The following is a 20,055-nucleotide window of genomic DNA, read 5'->3' on the forward strand; positions in this document are numbered from 1 at the left end:
TACTGATTCAAGAAATCAGCATGACTCTGAAAGGTCAAAGAGATAATAAAAGTCCAGATTCAATGCAAAACCCATGTAATCAAGGACAGAGAGGCCTAATGCAGGAGAGACTCAAGAAGTCTCAGATGTGTATATTATTACCGAGGGTTCTGTTCTCTGGTTCAAGGCGGCAAGGATCTTGGCCACACCTCCATGGTATTGTTCCAGCCCAATCAGCCTCAGATCATCAGGGACAAACCTGTAGCTGAAAGAAGTGAGGTTTACTGACTTGCTGCAACAAAAGAGACTGCACATTAGAGAAACTATGAGATGTCTCACCAAACAAAAGAAAAGGTAAAATGGGGGCTGGGCACAGTGACTCAAGCCTGTAATCGCAGCATTTTGGGAGCCCAAGGAGGGCTGATCACTTCAGCCCAGGAGTTTGAGACCCGCCTAAGAAATGTGGTGAAACCTTGTCTCTACAGAAAATACAAAAATATTAGCCTGGCATGGTGGCAAGCGCCTGTGATCCCAGCTACCCTGGAGGCTGAGGTGAGATCACTTGAGCCCAGGAGGTGGAGGCTGCAGTGAGCTGCGATTGAGCTACTGCACTCCAGCCTGGGTGACAGTGAGACCCTGTGTCAAAAAAAAAAAAAAAAAAAAATAGATAGGATTCGGGGAAGAGAGATATTAGGCCTTCTTTTTTTTGAGAAAAGATCTTGCTCTGTCACTCAGGCTGGAGTGCAGTGGCATGATCACGGCTCACTATAGCCTCAACCTCCTGGGCTCAAGTGAGCCTCCTATCTCAGCCTCCAAAATAGCTGGGGAGGATCCATCTTGCCCTGCAATTTTTATTTATATTTATTTATTTATTTGAGATGGAGTCTCGCTCTGTCACCAGACTGGAGTGCAGTGGCATGATCTCCGCTCACTGCAACCTCCGCCTCCCGGGTTCATGCAATTCTCCTGCCTCAGTCTCCTGAGTAGTTGGGACTACAGGTGTGCACCACCATGCCCAGCTAATTTTTGTATTTTTAGTAGAGATGGGGTTTTACCATGTTGGCCAGGATGGTCTCAATCTCTTGACCTCGTGATCTGCCCACCTCAGCCTCCCAAAGTGCTGGGATTACAGGCATGAGCCACTGCACCCAGCCAATTTTTTTTTTTTTTTTTTTTTTTTAAGTAGAGATGAGGTCTCCCTATGTTGCCCAGGCTGGTATTGAACTCCTGGGCTCAAGCAATCCTCCCACTTTGGCCTCCCAAAGTCCTGAGATTACAGGCAGGAGCCACTGCACCCAGCCAGCTGTGGGGCTTTTTTAGATAGTCTTTATCAGATTGGGGAAGTTCATTCTGCATTAGTCTGCTGGGGCTACCATAAGAAAATACCGGAAACTGGGTGGCCTAAACAGGCATTTATTTCCCATAGTTCTAGAGACTAAATTTCCAAGATCAAAGTCCCATTGATTCGGGTCTGTTGAGGCCTCTTTTCCTGGATTGTAGATGACTGCATTCTCACTTTGTCTTCGAATGCCTTTTCTCTGTGTTTGTGTTGGTGAAGTGGAGGAGAGCTGATGTCTCTTCCTTTTCTTATAAGGACAGTAGTCCCCCTCAGATTAGGGACCCACCCATATGACCTCATTTAACCTCTTTTTTTTTTTTTTAAGATGGAGTCTCACTGTGTCACCCAGGCTGGAGTGCAGTGGTGTGATCTCCGCTCACTGCAACCTCTGCCTCCTGGATTCAAGTGATTCTCCTGCCTCAGCCTTGCGAGTAGCTGGGATTACAGGTGTGCACCACCACGCCCAGATAATTTTTGTATTTTTGGTAGAGATGAAGTTTCACCATGTTAGCCAGGCTGGTCTCGAATTCCTGACCTCAAGTGATCCACCCGCATTGGCCTCCCAAACTGCTGGGATTACAGGTGTGAGCCACTGTGCCTGGTCTCATTTAACCCGAATTACCTCCTTAAAGGTCTGTCTCCAAATACAACCTCACTGGAGGTTTAGGGCTCCAACATAAGAATTTGAAGGTGGAACACAATTCACTTCCTAACACCTTCTATTTCTAGTTTGTTGTGTGTATTTATTTTTAACATGGAAGAGTATTGCATGCTGTCAACTGCTTTTTCTGTATCTGTTAAGGTTAGCATGTATTTTTTCTTTATATTAATACGATGTGGTATATTGGTTTTCAGACATTAAACAAACTTTGCATTCCTGGGATTAATCCTATCTGGTCATGGTGTGTAATCCTTTTCATATGTTGCTGGATTCAGTTTCCTAAGTTTTTTGTGTTTTTTTTTAATTCAGTCTCTGTAGAGACTGTCAAAAATTGCCAATGCGGACTATATTTCAAGTCGTCATGGTGGGGTATTGGGAAAAGTTTTCAATTAGCAATAATCACACCTCGGATAAACCTCATTGGCTACGATACTGCCACTGCGCAAAGCTCAGTTTCCTAAGTTTTAGGGTTTTTTGCTTTTGTTTTTGTTGAGACAGAGTCTCACTCTCTCACCTAGACCGGAGGGCAGTGGCACGATTTTGGCTCACTGCAACCTCCACCTCCCAGGTTTAAGCAATTCTTTGTCTCAGCCTCCGGAGTAGCTGGGATTAGAAGCATGTGCCGACATGCCCGACTAACTTTTTTATATTTAGTAGAGACAGGAGTTTCATCATGCTGGCCAGGCTGGTCTCGAACTCCTGACCTCAAGTAATCCACCTGCCTCAGCCTCCCAAAGTGCTAGGATTACAGGCATAAGCCACCGTGCCCAGCCCTGAGGTTTGTTTTGAGAATTGTTATGTACATATTCATAAGAGATATTGGTCTGTAGTTTTCTTGTTATGTCTATATCATTCTTTAATATCAGAGTAATACTAGCCTTATAGAATGAACTGCAAAGTGTTCCCTCTTGTTTTTTGGAAGAATTTGTGAAAAATTGGTGTTAATTCTTCATTTTGGTAAAATTCATCTGGGAAGCATCTAGTCCTGGGCTTTTCTTCATGGAAAGTTTTTCTTTTTAAATTATTAATTCAATCTCATTGCTTGTTATATATCCATTCAAATTTTCTATTCATTTTCGTTTTTATCTTACTTTTTTTTTTTAGACCAGGGTCTTGCTCTGTCACCCAGACTGGAGTTATTTAGGTTTTCTATTTCTTCTTGAGTCAATTTCAATAGTTTTTGCTTTCCAGGAATTCACCTGTTTCATTTGGGTTATCCAATTTGTTGATGTACAATTGTTCATCATATTTCCTCACATTCCTTTTTATTTCTGTAAGGTCTGTATCAGTGTCTCCTCTCTTATTCCTGATTTTAGTTAAGTCTTCTCTCTTTCGTTGTTGGTCAGTATAACTACTGGTTTGTCAATTTTGTTGATTTTTCTCTATTGTTTTTATACCCTCTATTTCATTAATTTTTACTTTAATTCTTATTAGTTCATTTCTCCTGCTGGCTTTGTATTTAATTTGTTTTTCTTTTTTTTCTTTTTTTTTTTTGAGATGGAGTTTTGCTCTTGTTACCCAGGCTGGAGTGCAATGGCGCGATCTCGGCTCACCACAACCTCTGCCTCCTGGGTTCAAGCAATTCTCCTGCCTCAGCCTCCCGAGTAGCTGGGACTACAGGTGCGCACCACTATGCCCAGCTAATTTTTATATTTTTAATAGAGATGGGGTTTCACCATGTTGACCAGGATGGTCTCGATCTCTTGACCTCATGATCCACCCACCTCGGCCTCCCAAAGTGCTGGGATTATAGGCGTGAGACACCGCACCTGGCTAATTTGTTTTTCTTTTCCTGGTTTCTTAAAGTGGAAAATCAGTTATTGATTTGACATCTTACTTTTTATTTTATTATTATTAATATTTTGAGACAGGGTCTCAGTCTGTTGCCCAGGCTGGAGTGCAGTGGTGCTACCTTGTCACACTGCAACCTTTGCTTCCCAGGTTAAGGTGATCCTCCCGCCTCAGCCTCCTGAATAGCTGGGACTATAGGCACAAGCCACCAGGGCCCTGCTAATTTTTGGTATTTTTTGTAGAGACCAGATTTCGCCATGTTGCCCAGGCTGGTCTCAAACTCCTGGTCTCAAGCGATCCACTTGCCTTGGACCCCAAAGTATTGGGATTACTGGGATTACAGGTGTGAGCCACTGTGCCCAGTCCCAATATTTTATTTAAAAAGCAAGATGTCAGGCCGGGTGCAAATAAATAAATTAATTAAATTAAATACAGGCATTTACACCTATAAATTTTTCTCCATGAACTAACTTCACTGGATCCCATAGTTTCATATGCTCTTTTAATTTTTATCCATCTCAAATTACTTCTCAGTTTCTGCTGTATTTTTTATTTGACTTATTGGCTATTTTGGAGTTTGTTGTTTAATTTCTACATACTTGTGAACTTATCAAATTTCCTTTTGTTAAGTCCTTATTTGATTTCATCGTGGTCACAGAAAATACTTTGTATGACTTCAATCTTTCTAAATTTTTTGAGGTTTTTAAAAATAATGTAGCATACAGCTTATGCTGGAGAATATTCCATGTGCATTTGAAAAGAATGTGTGTTCTGCTATTAATGGAGAAGTGTTCTATATGTCTGTTAGGTCTGGTCATTTTGTTTTGTTTTTGTTTTTGAGACAGAGTCTTGCTCTGTTGCCCAGGCTGTAGTGCTGTGGCGCAATCTCAGCTCACTGAAACCTCTGCCTCCTGGGTTCAAGCGATTTTCCTGCCTCAGCCTCCTGAGTAGCTGGGATTACAGGAGTCTGCCACCATGCCTGGCTAATTTTTGTAGTTTTAGTAGAGACGGAGGTTTCACCATGTTGGTCAGGCTGGTCTTGAACTCCTGACCTCATGATCCACCCACCTTGGCCTCCCAAAGTGCTGGGATTCCAGGTGTGAGCCACAGTGCCCAGCTAGGTATGGTCGTTTTATAGTGTTGTTTGAGTCTTCTGTTTTCTTGCTGACTTTCTGCCTGGTTGTTCTATCCCATATTGAAAATGAAGTTTCATTGTTTACAACTGTTGTTCTTGAATTCTGTCCATTTCACTTAATGTGTTTTCCTTAAGTGCTTTGAAACAATAAAACTCCAAGCCTTTGCTGAGGGGTTCTCTGAGCCTATTGGGGCATGACTTTGATGTAACAATGCAGCCTTAGCTTTCCCTTCCAGCTTGTGTAGACCCTCAAGGTCAGGTAGCAGTGAGAGACTAGCCTGTTCTCGGCTGTTTCCTGGCCATGTACACAGTTCTGCCCATGAGTGTGGCCTACTAGAGTCCCATGAATGTGTTGGAGATTTTTAAAGCCCTCAATGGATAATGTATTCCCCAGTTTGATTGATTGATTGATTGATGTCAGTCTCTAATTAGCCCTAACTTGTACTGCCACCTGAGATGGGTGTGATGTTAAACAGCTGCCACTAAATGTTTTTGAGAATCAATCTAGGGCTACAGCTTTTTGTAGAGTGAGCTCTGAGTCAGGTGAGATAAGGACAAATTTGAGTGTACAGCTTGTTTCACTGAATTACCAAGTAAGTCAAATAGTTTCAATACTATAGGAACTGGTTTTTTGTGGAGTGCTCTAAATCTGTTGTGTCCCAGTGGTTCCTAAGAATCTGGTTTTTGTACTCACTGTAGTTGCAGAGATACTGGTTTTCAAGACTACCGTGGAGTTGGAGGGAGGAGGATGAGATACACCAAGTTCCCTATTCTTACTGAAATAAAACCCTTTTTGTGAGGGGTGGTGGTAGTGGATAGTCTCACTCCGTTGTTCAGGCAGGCTGGAGTGCAATGGCACGATCATTGCTCACTGCAGCCTCTAACTTCTGGTCTTCAGTGATCCTCCCACCTCAGCCTCCTGAGTCGCTGAGACAACAGGCATGTGCCACCATGTCCAGTTAATTTTCTTTTTTTAGATAGAGTCTCGCTGTGTCGCCCAGGCTGGTGTGCAGTGGCATGATCTCAGCTCACTGCAACCTCTGCCTCCCGGGTTCAAGTGATTCTCCTGCCTCAGCCTCCCAAGTAGCTGGGACCACAGGCACATGCCACCACACTCAGCTAATTTATTGTATTTAGTAGAGACAGGGTTTCACTGTGTTAGCCAAGATGGTCTCCATCTCCTGACCTCGTGGCCTCCCAAAGTGCTGGGATTACCACCCAGCGTGAGCCACTGTACATGGCTAGTTTTCTTTTTTTTAAATTTGTTGTAGAGACGGAGTCTCCCTATGTTGCCCAGGCTACTCTCGAACTCCTGGCTTCAAGCAATCCTCCTGCCTCAGCCTCCCAAAATGCTGAGACTGATAGGCATGAGCTACGATACCTGCCCTTGAAATAAGGCCTTTGAAAAAAAGTACTCCTTGGATTGTTGCAAGACTATTATCCAGAGTTCTGAAAATGTTGATTTTGACCTTTTTTGCCACTTGTCCTCATTGCTTTCACAGAGCAGATTTTTGGATGTCTTTACTTTGCCATTGTGGAAACGCTTCTGATTAATATGTTTGTTAAATATCCATTCTTAATTCCCTGGTTTTTTGTCTTTGTTTGAGCTAAGACTAATTTTAATAACGACTATTTTGTTATCTCAGGCTCTGCAGGGTTGTTGGAAAGCCACACTTGGAAATGCTCATCCAGGAAATAGTTCCCCAAAATCACACCAGAACTGGATTTACAAAGATACCTGTTCCTGCTGCTGCTGCTCTTGCTACACACAGATGCTGCAGCTTTCAACAGTATCAATGCTAGATACTGGATGTTTTTGGTAGAACCACTGCTCCTTCTGAAAAGTCATTGCCACCATGGCTGCCCCCTGTCCCAGCATTGATTCCACAAAATTCCTACTTCTTTTGATTCACCAGCTTGAGGCTCAACGTCCAATGCAGGAGAACTCTAATCGATAGAGCTGAGGTGACATGTCTATGCTCTGGGTATAAGGGAGCCTGGGAAAGTGATTTTTAAATTTCTGTATTGGGTGGTACTCTTGGTACACCACGACTCATAGGATGGGAATTCTTCAAACATGGCAAATAACTCTATTTTCCTCAAAACCTGTATAATGTCATAATAAAAATAATTTGTAGTTAATTAAAAAAAAATTTTAATTGGCACACAATAATTGTACATATTTATTGGATACACTATAATGTTTCAATATCTGTATACATTGTGTAGTGATCAAATCAAGGTAATTAGCATATCCATCACCTCAAACATTTATCATTTCTTTGTGGTGGGAACATACGAAATCTTTTCTTCTAGCTATTTTGAGATATACCTTGTTGTTGACTATGGTCACCCTACCGTAAAATAGGATACCAGCACTTATTCTTCCTTTCTAATTGCAACTTTGTACCCATTGTCCATCCTCTTCCCATCGTCCTCTTCTTCCTACCCTCCCCAGTCTCTGGTAACTGCTGTTCCTTTAACTATTTCTGTGAAATCAACTTTTTTAGATTCTACATGTAAATGAGAACATGTGATAGTCATCTTTCTGTGTCTGGTTTATTTCACTTATCATAACGTCTTTCAGGTTCATCCATGTTGTTACAGATTTTAGGATTTTCTTCTTTTTTTTATTTTTAATTTTTTAATAAGATGGGGTTTCACCGTGATGGCCAGGCTGGTCTTGAACTCCTGACCTCAGGTGATCCACCCACCTCAGCCTCCCAAAGTGTTAGGATTACAGGCGTGAGCCACTGCGCCCGGCCCAATTTTCTTCTTTTTATCTTTTATTTGTTTTTTTTTTTTGCAATGGAGTTTCACTCTTGTTGCCCAGGCTGGAATACAGTGGCACGACCTTGGCTCACTGCAACCTGCACCTCCTGGGATCAAGTGATTCTCCTGCTCAGCCTCACCAGTAGCTGGGACTACAGGCACGCACCACCGCACTGGGCTAATTTGGGGTTTCACCATGTTGGCCAGACTGGTCTCAAACTTCTGACCTCAGGTGATCCACTCCCCTTAGCCTCCAAAGTGCTGGGATTATGGTTGTGAGCCACCGCGCCTAGCCCTACCACATTTTCCTTATCCATTCTTCTGACGATGGACACTTAGGTTGATTCTGTATCTTGACTATTGGGAATAACGTTGCAATAAACATGAGAGTGCAGATAATCTGTTCAACATATTGATTTCATTTCCTTTGGATATAAACTCAATAATGGGATTGCTGGATCATATGGTAGCTCTGTTTTTAATTTTTTGAGGAGCCTCTATACTGTTTTCCGTAATGGCTATACTAATTAACATTATCTCCAACAATGTGAAAGGGTTCCCTTTTCTCCACATCCTTGCCCACACTTATCCTTTGTCTTTATTTATTTATTTATTTATTTATTTTTTGAGACGGAGTCTTGCTCTGTTGCCAGGCTGGAGTGCAGTGGCGCAGTCTCGGCTCACTGCAACCTCCACCTCCTGGATTCAAGCGATTCTTCTGCCTCAGCCTCCCGAGTACCTGGGATCACAGGTGTGTGCCACCACACCTGGCTAATTTTTGTATTTTTAGTAGAGACAGGGTTTCACCATGGCTAGGATGGTCTCGATCTCTTGACCTCGTGATCCGCCCGCCTCGGCCTCCCAAAGTGCTGGGATTACAGGCGTGAGCCACCGCGCCCGGCTTTTTTTTTTAAGAAATACGAAGTCTGGCTCTATTGCCCAGGCTGGATCCTTTGCCTTTCTGATCATTAATCTGCACTTTATATTCTTGCTTACTATAATAAATGTTGCTTACCATAAGTCTCTTTTAATCTTAGATCTGCCTACATTTCCCACTTCTTTTCATGTCAATTACTTGTTGAAGAAATGGGACATTCTTATGAATTTTCCACATTTTAGATTTGGATGGTTGCGTCTTCATGGTAGTTTAACATGTACCTTTATTTCTTTCCTGATTACTGATATTTGTTTGTTGGTTGGTTTTTTTGGTTTTACCATAGTGCATCTTCATGGAGATTTTTCTTAGTTTTCCTAATTGCAGTTTGTAGGGTATATTGAATTTGTAGATTGTCTTTTGTCACTTCTGGAAAAATTTAAGCCTCTTGAAATGTTGCCGCTTATTCTCACTCTGTTTTTCGTTTTTTTTTTTTTTTTTTTTTTTCAGATGGAGTCTTGCTCTGTTGCCCAGGCTGGAATGCAGTGGCACAATCTTGGTTCACTGCAACCTCCGCTTCCTAGGTTCAAGCGATTCTCTTGACTCAGCCTCCCGATTAGCTGGGATTACAGGTGTGCACCATCATGCCCGACTAATTTTTGTATTTTTAGTAGAGACAGGGTTTCACCATGATGGCCAGGCTGATCTTGAACTCCTGGCCTCAAATAATCTGCCTGCCTTGGCCTCCCAAAGTACTGGAATTATAGGTGTGAGCCACCACGCCCAGCCAGCATTTTTGATATTTTAAAAGCCTGTTAGACATTACATATCATTTAAAAAATGTACACAAGTTAACAAAAATATTCTTGATTTGGCTGCCACTAAATCAACTTGGTATGATGTGGATTATACCTTTGATTGATAGAAATGTTATTATTATATAATGAGAGCAATATATTTGACAAGTAAAGCCATTCGAAACACATTGTCTATGGGGAGAAGATATTTAAAGGGTTTCCTAGTGATGAAATATTGAAACTATTCTATAATACTACTTAACCACCACTACTCACATCCTCCTTTCATTCCTCTGCTTCCAGTGTCTATGAAAAACATTTATGCCCCTCAGATGTTTAATGGTTCAAGGGCAATCTAAATAATGAGTCAATTTCATAGGCCATGTCTTTCATGGGAAGAGCAGTTGCTCCAGATTATCCAGGCTCAGATTCCTTTAGAGGAACAAGAATGGATCAATTGTAATACAATCTTACTTTGCTACAATAGATCTCAACACTGAGAAACCAAGTGTATTAAAGATTACTGATCAATATTAATGTTTAAAGCCTCAAGTATGCCTGATAGGAGTTTTATAGTTTAATAGACTCCAGAATGTAATCAGCGTTGGTGCATTCAATTAGCTGACTTCCCCAGTTTAAAATTAGGGGATTAAAGCTGGGCATGGTGACTCATGCTGGTAATCCCAGTCCTTTGGGAGGCGTAAGCGGGAAGATCACTGGAGCCCGAGGGGTTCAAGACCAGCCTAGGCAACATAGTAAGACCCTGTCTCTAAGACAAGTAAATAAATAAATAACCTTTAGCTTGGGCAATATAGCAAGACCTCATCTCTACTAAAAATCAAAAAAGTTAGCTAGGTGTGGAGGCGTGTGCCTGTGGCCCCAGCTACTTGAGAGGCTGAGGTGGGAGGGTTGGTTGAGCCCAGGAGGTTGAGGCTGTAGTAAGCCATCATGGCACCACTGCACTCCAGCCTGGGTGACAGAGTAAGACCCTGTCATCAATAAAACAATCTTCTATGAGTGTTCACCAGCCAAGAATACCCAGGTGGTAGGTGGAGAACATATGAAGAAACTCCCTTTGTGAAACCTCATCAATTACAACAAATTCAATCAATTTTAGTCAGTTTGTTACCATAAAAGCCAACAACTACAAGAGCCTTTTAAAAGTTTTCTAAGTTTCTAATTTTCCTGAAACTACACTGAAAGTATTTACAGACATGCAATTTTTGGGTCTGAAGAGAATTCACTTTTGGTCAGATTCCCAAAAGGAGATTACCATTGAAACAGTATGAGAAAAACTTGCCTGCATGTAGTTTCTCGAATTTTCTAGCTTGTGCTGGTCTTTGAGAAATCAAAATCAGCCTTTTTGGTTATATGGATTTTAAGTGACAAGACTATGTTGAATATGCTTTTTTCTTTTTTTTTTCTGAGACAGAGTCTCACTCTATGGCCCCAGCTGGAGAGTTCAGTGGCACTATCTCAGCTCACTGCAACCTCTGCCTCCCGTGTTCAAGTGATTCTCCTGCCTCAGCCTCCGAAGTAGCTGGGATTACGGTCGCCTGCCACCATGCCTAATTTTTGTATTTTTAGTAGAGACGGGGTTTCACCATGTTGCCCAGGCTGGTCTCAAACTCTTGACCTTAGGTGATCCGCCTGCCTCAGCCTCCCCAAAGTTCTGGGATTACAAGCATGAGCCACTGTGTCCGGCCGAATGTACTTTTTCAAACTACACTTTAGCCTCACTACCCTCCAAGATTATGATACAGCTCTCCAAATGGGTACATCTCTTTGAGTACTGATAGAAGGGTAACACCAGAGTTTAAACTGACACTTAGGAATAGCACAATTCTGGAGGAGAGGAGCGGCTCATGCCTGTAATCCCAGGACTTTGGGAGGCTGAGGCTGGTGGATCACCCGAGGTCAGGAGTTTGAGACCAGTCTGACCGATGTGGCGAAAGCCCATCTCTAAAAATACAAAAATTAGCAAGGCATGGTGGCAGACTCCTGTAATCCCAGCTACTCAGGAGGCAGAGGCAGAATTGCTTAAACCCAGGAGGCAAAAGTTTTGGTGAGCTGAGATTGCACAACTGCACTCCAGCCTGGGCAACAAGAGCAAAACTCCATCTCGGGGGGGAAAAAAAGAATAGCACAATTCCAAGCTCACTCTTGTTGAGGGGCGGGGGAAAAAAAGGAGCAGCAGGAGTTAAGCTTTTCAGAATGTTCAGCATTACTCTGTAATACCCAGAACATCACTATATCCTTTCCTACTGTTTTATAAAAAGTAGTAAAGTCAAAGGTCGTCTTTTTATTTTTTCCTATTAACTAAATCTTGCTGAAATTTCACATCGAACCTATTTCAAGGCAAATGTAAGACCCCAACCAATCCTAAAAGAACAGTCTATATATTTATAAGTAATATTTTCTAGTGACTATTTAAAAAGATACAGAATTTGCATTGTTTTTGCTTAAAAGTTGAAAACAAAGATTAGATGCCAACTCCAATTAGGCTGAAAGTTTAAGGAAAGTGGGGTTTCTTCTAGAATGACACTTTCTAACTACTCAACACTGAATCAATTCAAATGGTATACACAGACGTCTATAACACAGGATCTCACTCTGTCTCTGCAATGGAGCAATCATAGTTCAACTGCAGCTGAACACACCTGGCCTTAGTCAGTCAACCTTTTTTTTTTGAGTTCTCACTTTTTTGCCCAGGCTGGAGTGCAGAGCTCACTGCAACCTCCATCTCCCAGACTCCAGTCATCCTCCCATCTCAACATACCACCATGCCCAGCTAATTTTTGTATTTTTAGTAGAGTTGGGGTTTTGTCATATTGGCCAGGTTGGTCTTCAACTCCTTAAGCCATCCACCTGCCTCAGCCTCCCAAAGTGCTAGGATTACACGCATTAGCCACTGCGCTTGGCCAGCTTAGTCAACTTTTTAATTGGTGAAGTTTAGTGTCCTGTGATTTTCTGAGTTTCACTTTGTTTCCCAGGGTGGAGTGCAGTGGCATGAACATGACTCATTGCACCCTTCACCACCCTGGCACTAGCAGTTATACCACCTCAGCCCAAGCAGCTGGGACTACAGGCATGCACCACAACGTTGAGCTAATTTTTCTGTTTTGTAGACAGGGTTTTGCCATGTTGTCCAGGCTGTGCTCAAGTGATTCACTTGCCTTGGCCTCCCGAAGTGCTGGGATTACAGACATGAGCTACAGCACGCAGCATAGCATCCTGATTGACATTAAATCAAATCTTGGTAATGGAAGGTGGCTGAATTGTTCAGATATGCCCTTGTATTAAATTAAGGATCTCTGCCATTATGAAAATAGATACACTGAAGAGTAATGGAATAAGCTCTGCTTATCCATGCTAGCATCCCAACAGTCATCTCATTTTAATAGTCCTCATCTTATGAAAGTGGCTCAGATTACAGATTAACATGTCAACCAATGGAAACACTAAGGCTTTTGGCAAATATGTTGTATAAAATCATATTCAAACTGAATTATTTGTTATAGGTACTTTAGAATTCATTTCTATCCACCCTCCCCAAGGATAACATCACACAGAATTTGGTCTAAATAATACAAAAGGCAAATACGATGTATGAAAACATACAAACCAAGTGTTTGCTATACAGAATTCATTTCTATCCCCTCTCCCCAATAAACTTGTCCAATTACTTAATTCTACATTAATTCTTAGGAATGAGATATTCATACTAGCTTCACAGTTCCAACCAATCAGAAGTGCCTAGGACACTTACAGCCTTTATAGTATCTACTTCAAATTTTCATCAGTTGGTGAACTGATTGTCCCTAAAAACTGAGTTAAACCTAGAGTTCAAAGTCCCTGCAAGAAAAACAAAGTGCATTCTCACCCCGCTTCCAATTCTTTGTAAAAACATCTCAATCACCTCTACATGTTTTCTCACTCATACATATCAAGACTTGATTAAAAGTTTGGATTGTTTAAAAAGCCTTTATTTTTTGATCAGGGAAAAGGACAATCTCAATGTCAACTTGTCACCTAATCATAAATTTGAACTTACAGGATTCACTACCTGTAGACACTGCACCTACTAACAACACAACTTAAAAATGAACTTCCTTCCATTCCCTAAAGTTGCATGTTGAATGAACAGAATCACTTCCAACAGCTAACACTGGTACTTGGCCTAGGTGTGAAGACAAACAGCAAAACAGCAGCAAAAAAAGGCCAAGAACATTGTTAACTTGATAGCCCAGGAAGTACAATCATTGTATCAAAGTTGTAGGCACCAAATTAAAAAGGGGTCCTCACCAGCATAAGAAACTTACACCAGTTGAGATCACCTGTTGTGTGAGATCAACTACTCTGCCTGTGAACACGTATGCCAATCCCAGTAGCTAACACTGAGGCAAAGGTCCCCAAATCCAAGAAACTACACTGAATGCAAAATTCAAAGCATTTATCCAGGTCCTCTGAAACCTGGATATAAGTTTCTTCTCAATGCACCAGCAGGGTCCACTGTAATGACTCAGTGACATTTGGACTGACACACCTAAGGTACTTTTTTCACTATTTCTATTTCTATTTCTGAATATGGAAATGTTTACTCATGCACTGTTAAAAAATTAGATTTACTATCATGACTTTTTCTAAACTCACAAAGCATTAACAGTTAACTGTAATACAACTTCCTCAGAATGCCCAAACAGAAAATATTTTGTTCAGTCTTGTGGTAGCTGTGAGAAAACAGAATACAATTAAATCTTATTTTGCCACTATTTCAAATTTGAATCCAATGTTTGCCCAGTCATACCTTTCTGCCAAAATCCTTGAGTTGTAACTACTCACTACTTTCAATGGTCTTAAATCATAGCTCCTACCAGTTTTACAGTGCTCTTTCCTGTGTGCAAATCAATTATCAAGAAATAAAGTCATGGTGTTATGATTACAAAGCTTTTTCTAGGTGACCACTGATTAAAGCCAAAGTAATTAGCAACTCAAAAATGGCTTTCCAGAGACAGGAACAAAGCAAAAGGAGCCACTAACAGTTTTATTACAATCCAGAAGAAACATGGTCTACTAGAAAGCTTCTCCTAATCACAACACTTATGTCTTCCTCTCAGGACAGTCTTGAGATAACCAGAGGGTTCTAGAACATTATTCAAAGATGTGGTAGAAACCTCATTTACCAGGGAGAAGATGAGGGCTTAAGATCACAGAATAATACATCTACAAATTGGGGAAGAGAATGATGTTGGCTATTTATAAAGGACCACCGTTTCTCCCTGTGGACCAATACTCCCTACAAAATCAACTGTGCCTTAATTATTGCTTATTTTAAATTACATTTTTACAGAGCTATGTAGTACCTGACACAGAAGAGCAATCACATAAGGAAGCATTTATTTGAAGTATAACATGAAATCATACAAATAAAATGTGTATAAACAAATCCACATTGAGTCATAACACAAATAGCAAAGGACAAAGTAAAAACAAAGAAAACTAATTGGCAGCTATATACAGTTGGACACAATTGTGTCTTGTACACTAGAAAGTCTTTTAAAAAATAATCATCTTAGATCAACAGAAGACCAATCTTCAATGTCGTCCTGCAAGATGGGTTACTTTTAACAACTCCTCCTAAAAACAAAAACAAAGTAACAGTTAGATTTGTGCAACTCTGACAAGCTTTTAAAGGTCCACTTTCATGAATTGTTTTAAGTCCTCACTTTATTCTTTTCTTCAATAATTAAAGATCATATGCATATTTATTAGCAAAATACAGTCTGGGTAGTTAATAAACTCACCCTGGAGTTCCCAAATGATATTAAATTCAAATCTATTCAAGAAAGAATCTGGGAATACAATCTTCCCATATTCAAATGTTCAACTATGCTAGATTAAGGTCTACTAGAAACATCTCTAGTAACCCAAGCAAAATGCTATTATAAACACCAATTTCTAATAAGCTTATTACAAGAACATAAATTGATTTGTGCATATGATCTTTAATTTACATCCCAGATTTAAAAGTTCTTGTTTTGGTTTGTAGATTTCACTATTAGCTATAAAAAGAAAAAGCAAGCATTAAATCTTAAAAGAATGAACACTTAAAATGAGGCTCCACAATTGAAATACAACACTAAACAGAAGACCAAAATGATTAAGCTGTAAAAAGGCATTTATGTACTTTAACTCCTGTAAAAAACCATTTAAGTTAAGTTTAGACACTTAATCTCCAAAAAGATTAAAAAAGAAGCCAAAGTCTGAAGTTTTCCACTTTAATCTTTACGCTGGTACATGAAGTTGGAAGAGACCATACCACAGGACAGCGTTTTCTGGTGTATGCCTTGCGCTCTGCCCGCAACGTGCGACCCCCAGAGATAGACGTGGTCAGGGTGACACACGGCCTGCAATGAAGTTCCCGCTGGCGGGTACAAACAAGGTATAATGTCAGAGTTAGAAGACAACATTCTTGTTTTCCTTAAGTTGTACCCATTTCAGTACTTTACCTGTTAATAGTTCTAAAATGTTTAATTATTCCTCTAGACCACCTGGTACACAAAAGCAAACAGAAAAACTCTTAAGTTTTTCTGCAATACTAAAGAGAGATAAGACTTTAAAGTTAAAGATCTATAGACACTTTAGGCAAAACAGGCTCATAAAGCAATTTAAAAAATCAACAATTTAGTAAAAACAGGCTACGTTATATTTTGTTTTTACGTTTCATTTGTCTATTGATCTTTAAATTAAATTAGACATTTCTACTGTTTTCCTGTACTCTTATACACACCTGTTTTCTCCAATGTTCTCCTTTAGTATGGCTGGTAATTGTTTTGGTGATTGCCGCCCCCTCGAGATGCCTTGCCATAAGTGCTCTGTTGGCCTATTTCGAGAAGACAGAAATTTCATTAAGGTAGTTTTCTACAAAATTGTTTCTTTACAAACACATTAAGAAACTATTAAATCTACAAATCTTTGCATGCTAAATAAAAATATTAAAATATATTTTAGTACCCATCACAACCTAGTCATAAGTCATAGATCCTAGTACATTTATAACCACCACACCGTTAGTACAATCACTTTATGATTGCAACATGATTCAAATGCTTAACTCCGAACACTTCAATTAATGGAAAGCCCATACACACAATTTCAGAATGGGATTGTATGTTAACACTGAATTTTAATGCCATTGGTTTATAAAATTAAGTTAAATATTCTTACCACTGTAGTCTGCATATCCCTGTCCATATCCATAGTTCCCATAGTTATACCCAGTATAATCATATCCGCCATAGCCACTATAGTTTTGATCACCACCATAGGCACTATTGTAATTTCCATATCCTTGATCATAATAGTTATTAAATCCTTGGTTCCAGTTTTGGCCCTGACCTGAAACAATGCACAATGATTGTTAGGAAACAACTTCTGACCCCCAATTCTAACATAAAATGATGCGTTCTTGTCCCTCACTCTGCAAATCTTAAAGGGCAGAATGGACACATGTATTACTATCTGCTTGAAAAAGTATTTTTCCAGCTGTTATAAAAAAGGGGGCAGAAAGTCCAATTGTGCCAGTATCAAGCTTCCTAAATTTGATGGCAAATCATTAAATTTTCCATTAAAGCTGAAGACAGGTACACTGTTCTGTTTAAAACAAGGACTCCTGCCCAAGAAAACCTATCATGCCATGGTGTATCACGTAATGCTACACTTCTCAGTGATGACACTAATTGTCAAAGTGGCCATAGTTTTAAGTTTTTTGAAACCAGTGAGCTCACAAGAAAAAACTACCACACACAACCCTCACTAAGCTGAACATTTTCCCCCGCTGGAATGGTTTTAAGTTTAAAGTTTTACTTTCTTACAGGATTACTCATATTTAGCAGCATACAGCTTAAATAAACCATGGAGTCGTATTTCAAGAATCAAGTCTCACCTCGGCCACGACCCCTCGTACCACCTCGTCCACCAGCTGCAGCACCTCTTCCACCTTTTTGTTGTTGCTGTTGCTGCCTATATACCTCTTTGGGTTGTGCAACTTTGATTTCACACTATAAACAAATTACAAAACATAAAAATAAAATTTGTACTGAAGTTCTAAAAAGTTACATCATTATTCTCAAACACACTGAGAAATTCTCTCTCTCTCACACACACACACAACCACTCCTTAAAATTTTCATTTAAAGTACTTAAATGGCTTTACCTTCCCAGAACCAATTTGATGGTATCTGCTTTCTAACAATTTTTTTACTGGCTCTTCATCGGTATATGTGATGAAACAAAATCCTCTTCTTTCATTTGTTTTTGTATCCATGGGAAGTTCAATGTTTTCAATCTGAAATCGAGATGCACACTGAAGGTCATTCCATAATTGTAAAATGCTACCAGAGTGTCCGAATGCCACAGGTCCTTTTCAAGCTTCAACATTTTATTCTTATAAGATGACCTCTATACAGACAACACTGCTTTATGACCAACATCGGCCTACAGTGGTTTGTTGTACATTTGAAGCACTGAGAGAAAAGTAAAACATCCTTTTTAGTATTATTTTGTACCCCAAAGATGCCACTAGTTAACCAGTCCAAACACTGACCACATTTAAGTACCCACGTTTTGGCTAAATTAATTAGATAGTTGGACTTCCATGAGAGCAGCAATCAAATCAAAGTACAGTCTGGAAGCGACTTGAGCAGTCATTTAATCCTACCCTCACATGAAACATGAATCTGCCTTATATGAAACAGACCAGGAATGAACATTTTATAAACACATTAAGCTTAACATGTGTAAACATAATCACACACCTCTCCAAATGCTCCAAAATATTCTTTAATTTGTTCTTCAGAAGTATCCGGGCTCAATCCACCCACAAAGACCTTTTTGGGAGGTTCTTTCCCTTTTAAAGCTTTGGCCCTTTTGGGGTCTATCAATTTGCCATCCAGTTTGTGTTCTTTCAGTTCCAAAACCTACAAGACAGATTTATTTAATCTGACAGCAGCATATGACCCCCAGAAAAATTTGCAAAATACCACAAAAGCAGCACAATGCAAAACAGTTCCTACCTTATCAACACTAGCAGCATCTTTGAAAAGCACAAATCCAAATCCTCTTGATCTCCCAGTGACTGGATCTGTTTTAATTGTGCAGTCTACAACTTCCCCAAATCGAGACAAATATTCAGTCAGATCTTTTTTGCTTGTATCCCAGCTCAAGCCTCCAATAAACATTTTACTAGAAATAAAAGTTTTTTTAAAAAAATTTAGCAATAACTCAAGTGACTCCTTCAGTTCTGGAATTAATTAAATCGTGAAAACAGGGACATTTATCCCGTGTTAGCAACTTAATCTGTTTACATTTAACCTGTGTCACACAAGTACACAGACCACAAACATCCCAATATCCCAACTGAGTTACTCAAACCAGCGGACAGATCGCTCTCTGCACCGTATAAAGCAAAAATCAAAGGAGACCAATAAAATATGGTAAAGGTTCTGCCCAGATTTCTTTAAGTAGAAGGCCCAACTTCCAGGACAAATTCCTCACATCTTAGGTCCACCCTCGTCCTCAGCTGTCAAGCCAACGTTCCACCAAGAGAACTCATCAATCATGACACGTTCTGGGAATCTGGGTACCAGTCGCCTGCTTGTGCCCTAACTCAGAGTCCTCTAAACTCTTCCCAGGAAAACCGCGCCGAGTGTTAACAGAGACACAATGAAGAGGCGGCGGCAGCTGCAGCGTGCGGCGCAGAGAGGCCAGCCCCTCCCCTCTGGGTCCCACGCGGCGCCTGCGCACTCGGGACACAGACGCCACCGCCCTCCTCCTCCAACCCCTCCGCCCTTCCCCCACTCTTCCCGGGCCTCTACAGTCACCCCCTCGATCTCTTACTTTCCTCTTCCCTCCAAGCTAGTGGGGCCCAGCGGGCACGCGGAGAATCGACTCCGAGAAAGAATGGGGGCGGCGCGAGGCTCCCGAGGGACGAAGGGCAGGTGCGGCGCGCTGGGGTAGGGAGAGTGGGGGAAGAAGCGTGCGGTACCCGTCATCCTGCTGATTCTTGCTCGCATTGATCTTGGATCCCTCTGCGAATTCCTCTATGTTGCTGTACTCGTTCATGTCCTCCATAGTGGCGGAGCTGTCGGCAGGGGGGTGCTGGCGCGAAGTCCGGGTCGCGGCAGCAGCGGCGGCGGAGCGTTGTATGGAGCTGGATTTAAAATGGCGGCGGAAGAGATCCGGGCGCCGCCTGCGCCCTCCCTTTATAGCCGCCCCGCCCGCCAATCGGGAGGGCTGCTGGGCGGTGACGTGGCGCTGGGCCCGGCGCGCCCCCTGCCGGGCGGAGCTGGCAGCGAGCGAAGGGAGGAGTGGGGCGAGCTGCCGCGGCGCTCGCGGCCGCCAATGGGAGAGGTTGCGGGAGGCTAAAGTAGCGGGAGCGGAGGGGAACAATGGCGGCGGCACATGGGAAAGCCGGGGCGGGACCTCCATCGCGGCCCTCCGGGCGAGGAGCGAGCCCACGCGTGAGGGGACGCGGGCTTGGGATGAGAGAAGAATCAGAAGAGAAAAACGAAGGGGCGTAAAGTCCTGGGGTCAGCAGTCCCGAGCAGCGCCGACGCAGGGCCACAGTCCCTCTTGCCTTGGGAGCCTTTGTCTCTGGCGTCCGGTCCAGCCTACTCCTACCAAAGAGCCGTCAACCCCGCCTTTTTC

General features: G+C 41.5%; 1 protein-coding gene, 2 long non-coding RNA genes and 1 other non-coding gene across 7 annotated transcripts in view; 1 reads left to right on the forward strand and 3 right to left on the reverse strand.

Moving 5' to 3' along the window:
- Positions 1–626, reverse strand: part of LOC135271384 (uncharacterized) — an 8,912-nt gene extending 8,286 nt beyond the window's left edge. The window contains exon 1 of the long non-coding RNA XR_010339505.1: positions 142–626. This is a non-coding gene — a long non-coding RNA (uncharacterized LOC135271384). The remainder of the gene's footprint in view (positions 1–141) is intronic.
- LOC105713271 (uncharacterized) overlaps positions 1–8,572 on the forward strand; it is a 25,661-nt gene extending 17,089 nt beyond the window's left edge. Inside the window, exon 3 of the long non-coding RNA XR_010339499.1 lies at positions 6,552–8,572. This is a non-coding gene — a long non-coding RNA (uncharacterized LOC105713271). The remainder of the gene's footprint in view (positions 1–6,551) is intronic.
- Positions 2,289–2,429, reverse strand: LOC135272222 (U4 spliceosomal RNA). Its single transcript, XR_010340304.1, has one exon. It is a non-coding gene; the product is annotated as a U4 spliceosomal RNA (small nuclear RNA).
- Positions 8,573–14,927: 6,355 nt separating the features above from the next.
- Positions 14,928–19,851, reverse strand: HNRNPDL (heterogeneous nuclear ribonucleoprotein D like). Of its 4 annotated transcripts, none has more exons than XM_012446979.3 (8): positions 19,394–19,851; positions 18,423–18,591; positions 18,165–18,326; positions 17,564–17,695; positions 17,294–17,408; positions 16,576–16,746; positions 16,139–16,231; positions 14,928–14,985 (listed from the first exon to the last, which is right to left on the reverse strand). In XM_012446979.3, exons 1-7 carry the CDS (start codon positions 19,834–19,836, stop codon positions 16,161–16,163), a joined length of 1,263 nt encoding a protein of 420 aa, XP_012302402.2. In that variant the 5' UTR covers positions 19,837–19,851; the 3' UTR covers positions 14,928–14,985; positions 16,139–16,160. The 4 variants fall into 4 exon arrangements, with proteins under 4 accessions (XP_012302402.2, XP_012302400.2, XP_012302399.2 ...); XM_012446977.3 differs by lacking the exon at positions 14,928–14,985 and adding an exon at positions 15,613–15,772; XM_012446976.3 differs by lacking the exon at positions 14,928–14,985 and having other exon boundaries at positions 15,613–16,231.
- Between the last annotated feature and the right edge of the window lie 204 nt (positions 19,852–20,055).

The sequence above is a fragment of the Aotus nancymaae genome, unplaced genomic scaffold (assembly GCF_030222135.1).
Source record: "Aotus nancymaae isolate 86718 unplaced genomic scaffold, 86718_ANA_hifiasm-v0.15.2.pri h1tg000006l, whole genome shotgun sequence".
Classification (NCBI taxonomy): Eukaryota; Metazoa; Chordata; class Mammalia; order Primates; family Aotidae; genus Aotus; species Aotus nancymaae.

Coding starts and splice junctions, on each gene's coding strand:
- HNRNPDL (XM_012446979.3), bottom strand. CDS start 19,836: ATGGAGGTCCCGCCCCGGCTTTCCCATGTGCCGCCGCCATTGTTCCCC. Junction 17,696..18,164: donor ATTTTGGAGCATTTGGAGAG/GTGTGTGATTAT, acceptor TCTCGATTTCAG/ATTGAAAACATTGAACTTCC. Junction 17,409..17,563: donor ATCAAATTGGTTCTGGGAAG/GTAAAGCCATTT, acceptor ATTTGTTTATAG/TGTGAAATCAAAGTTGCACA.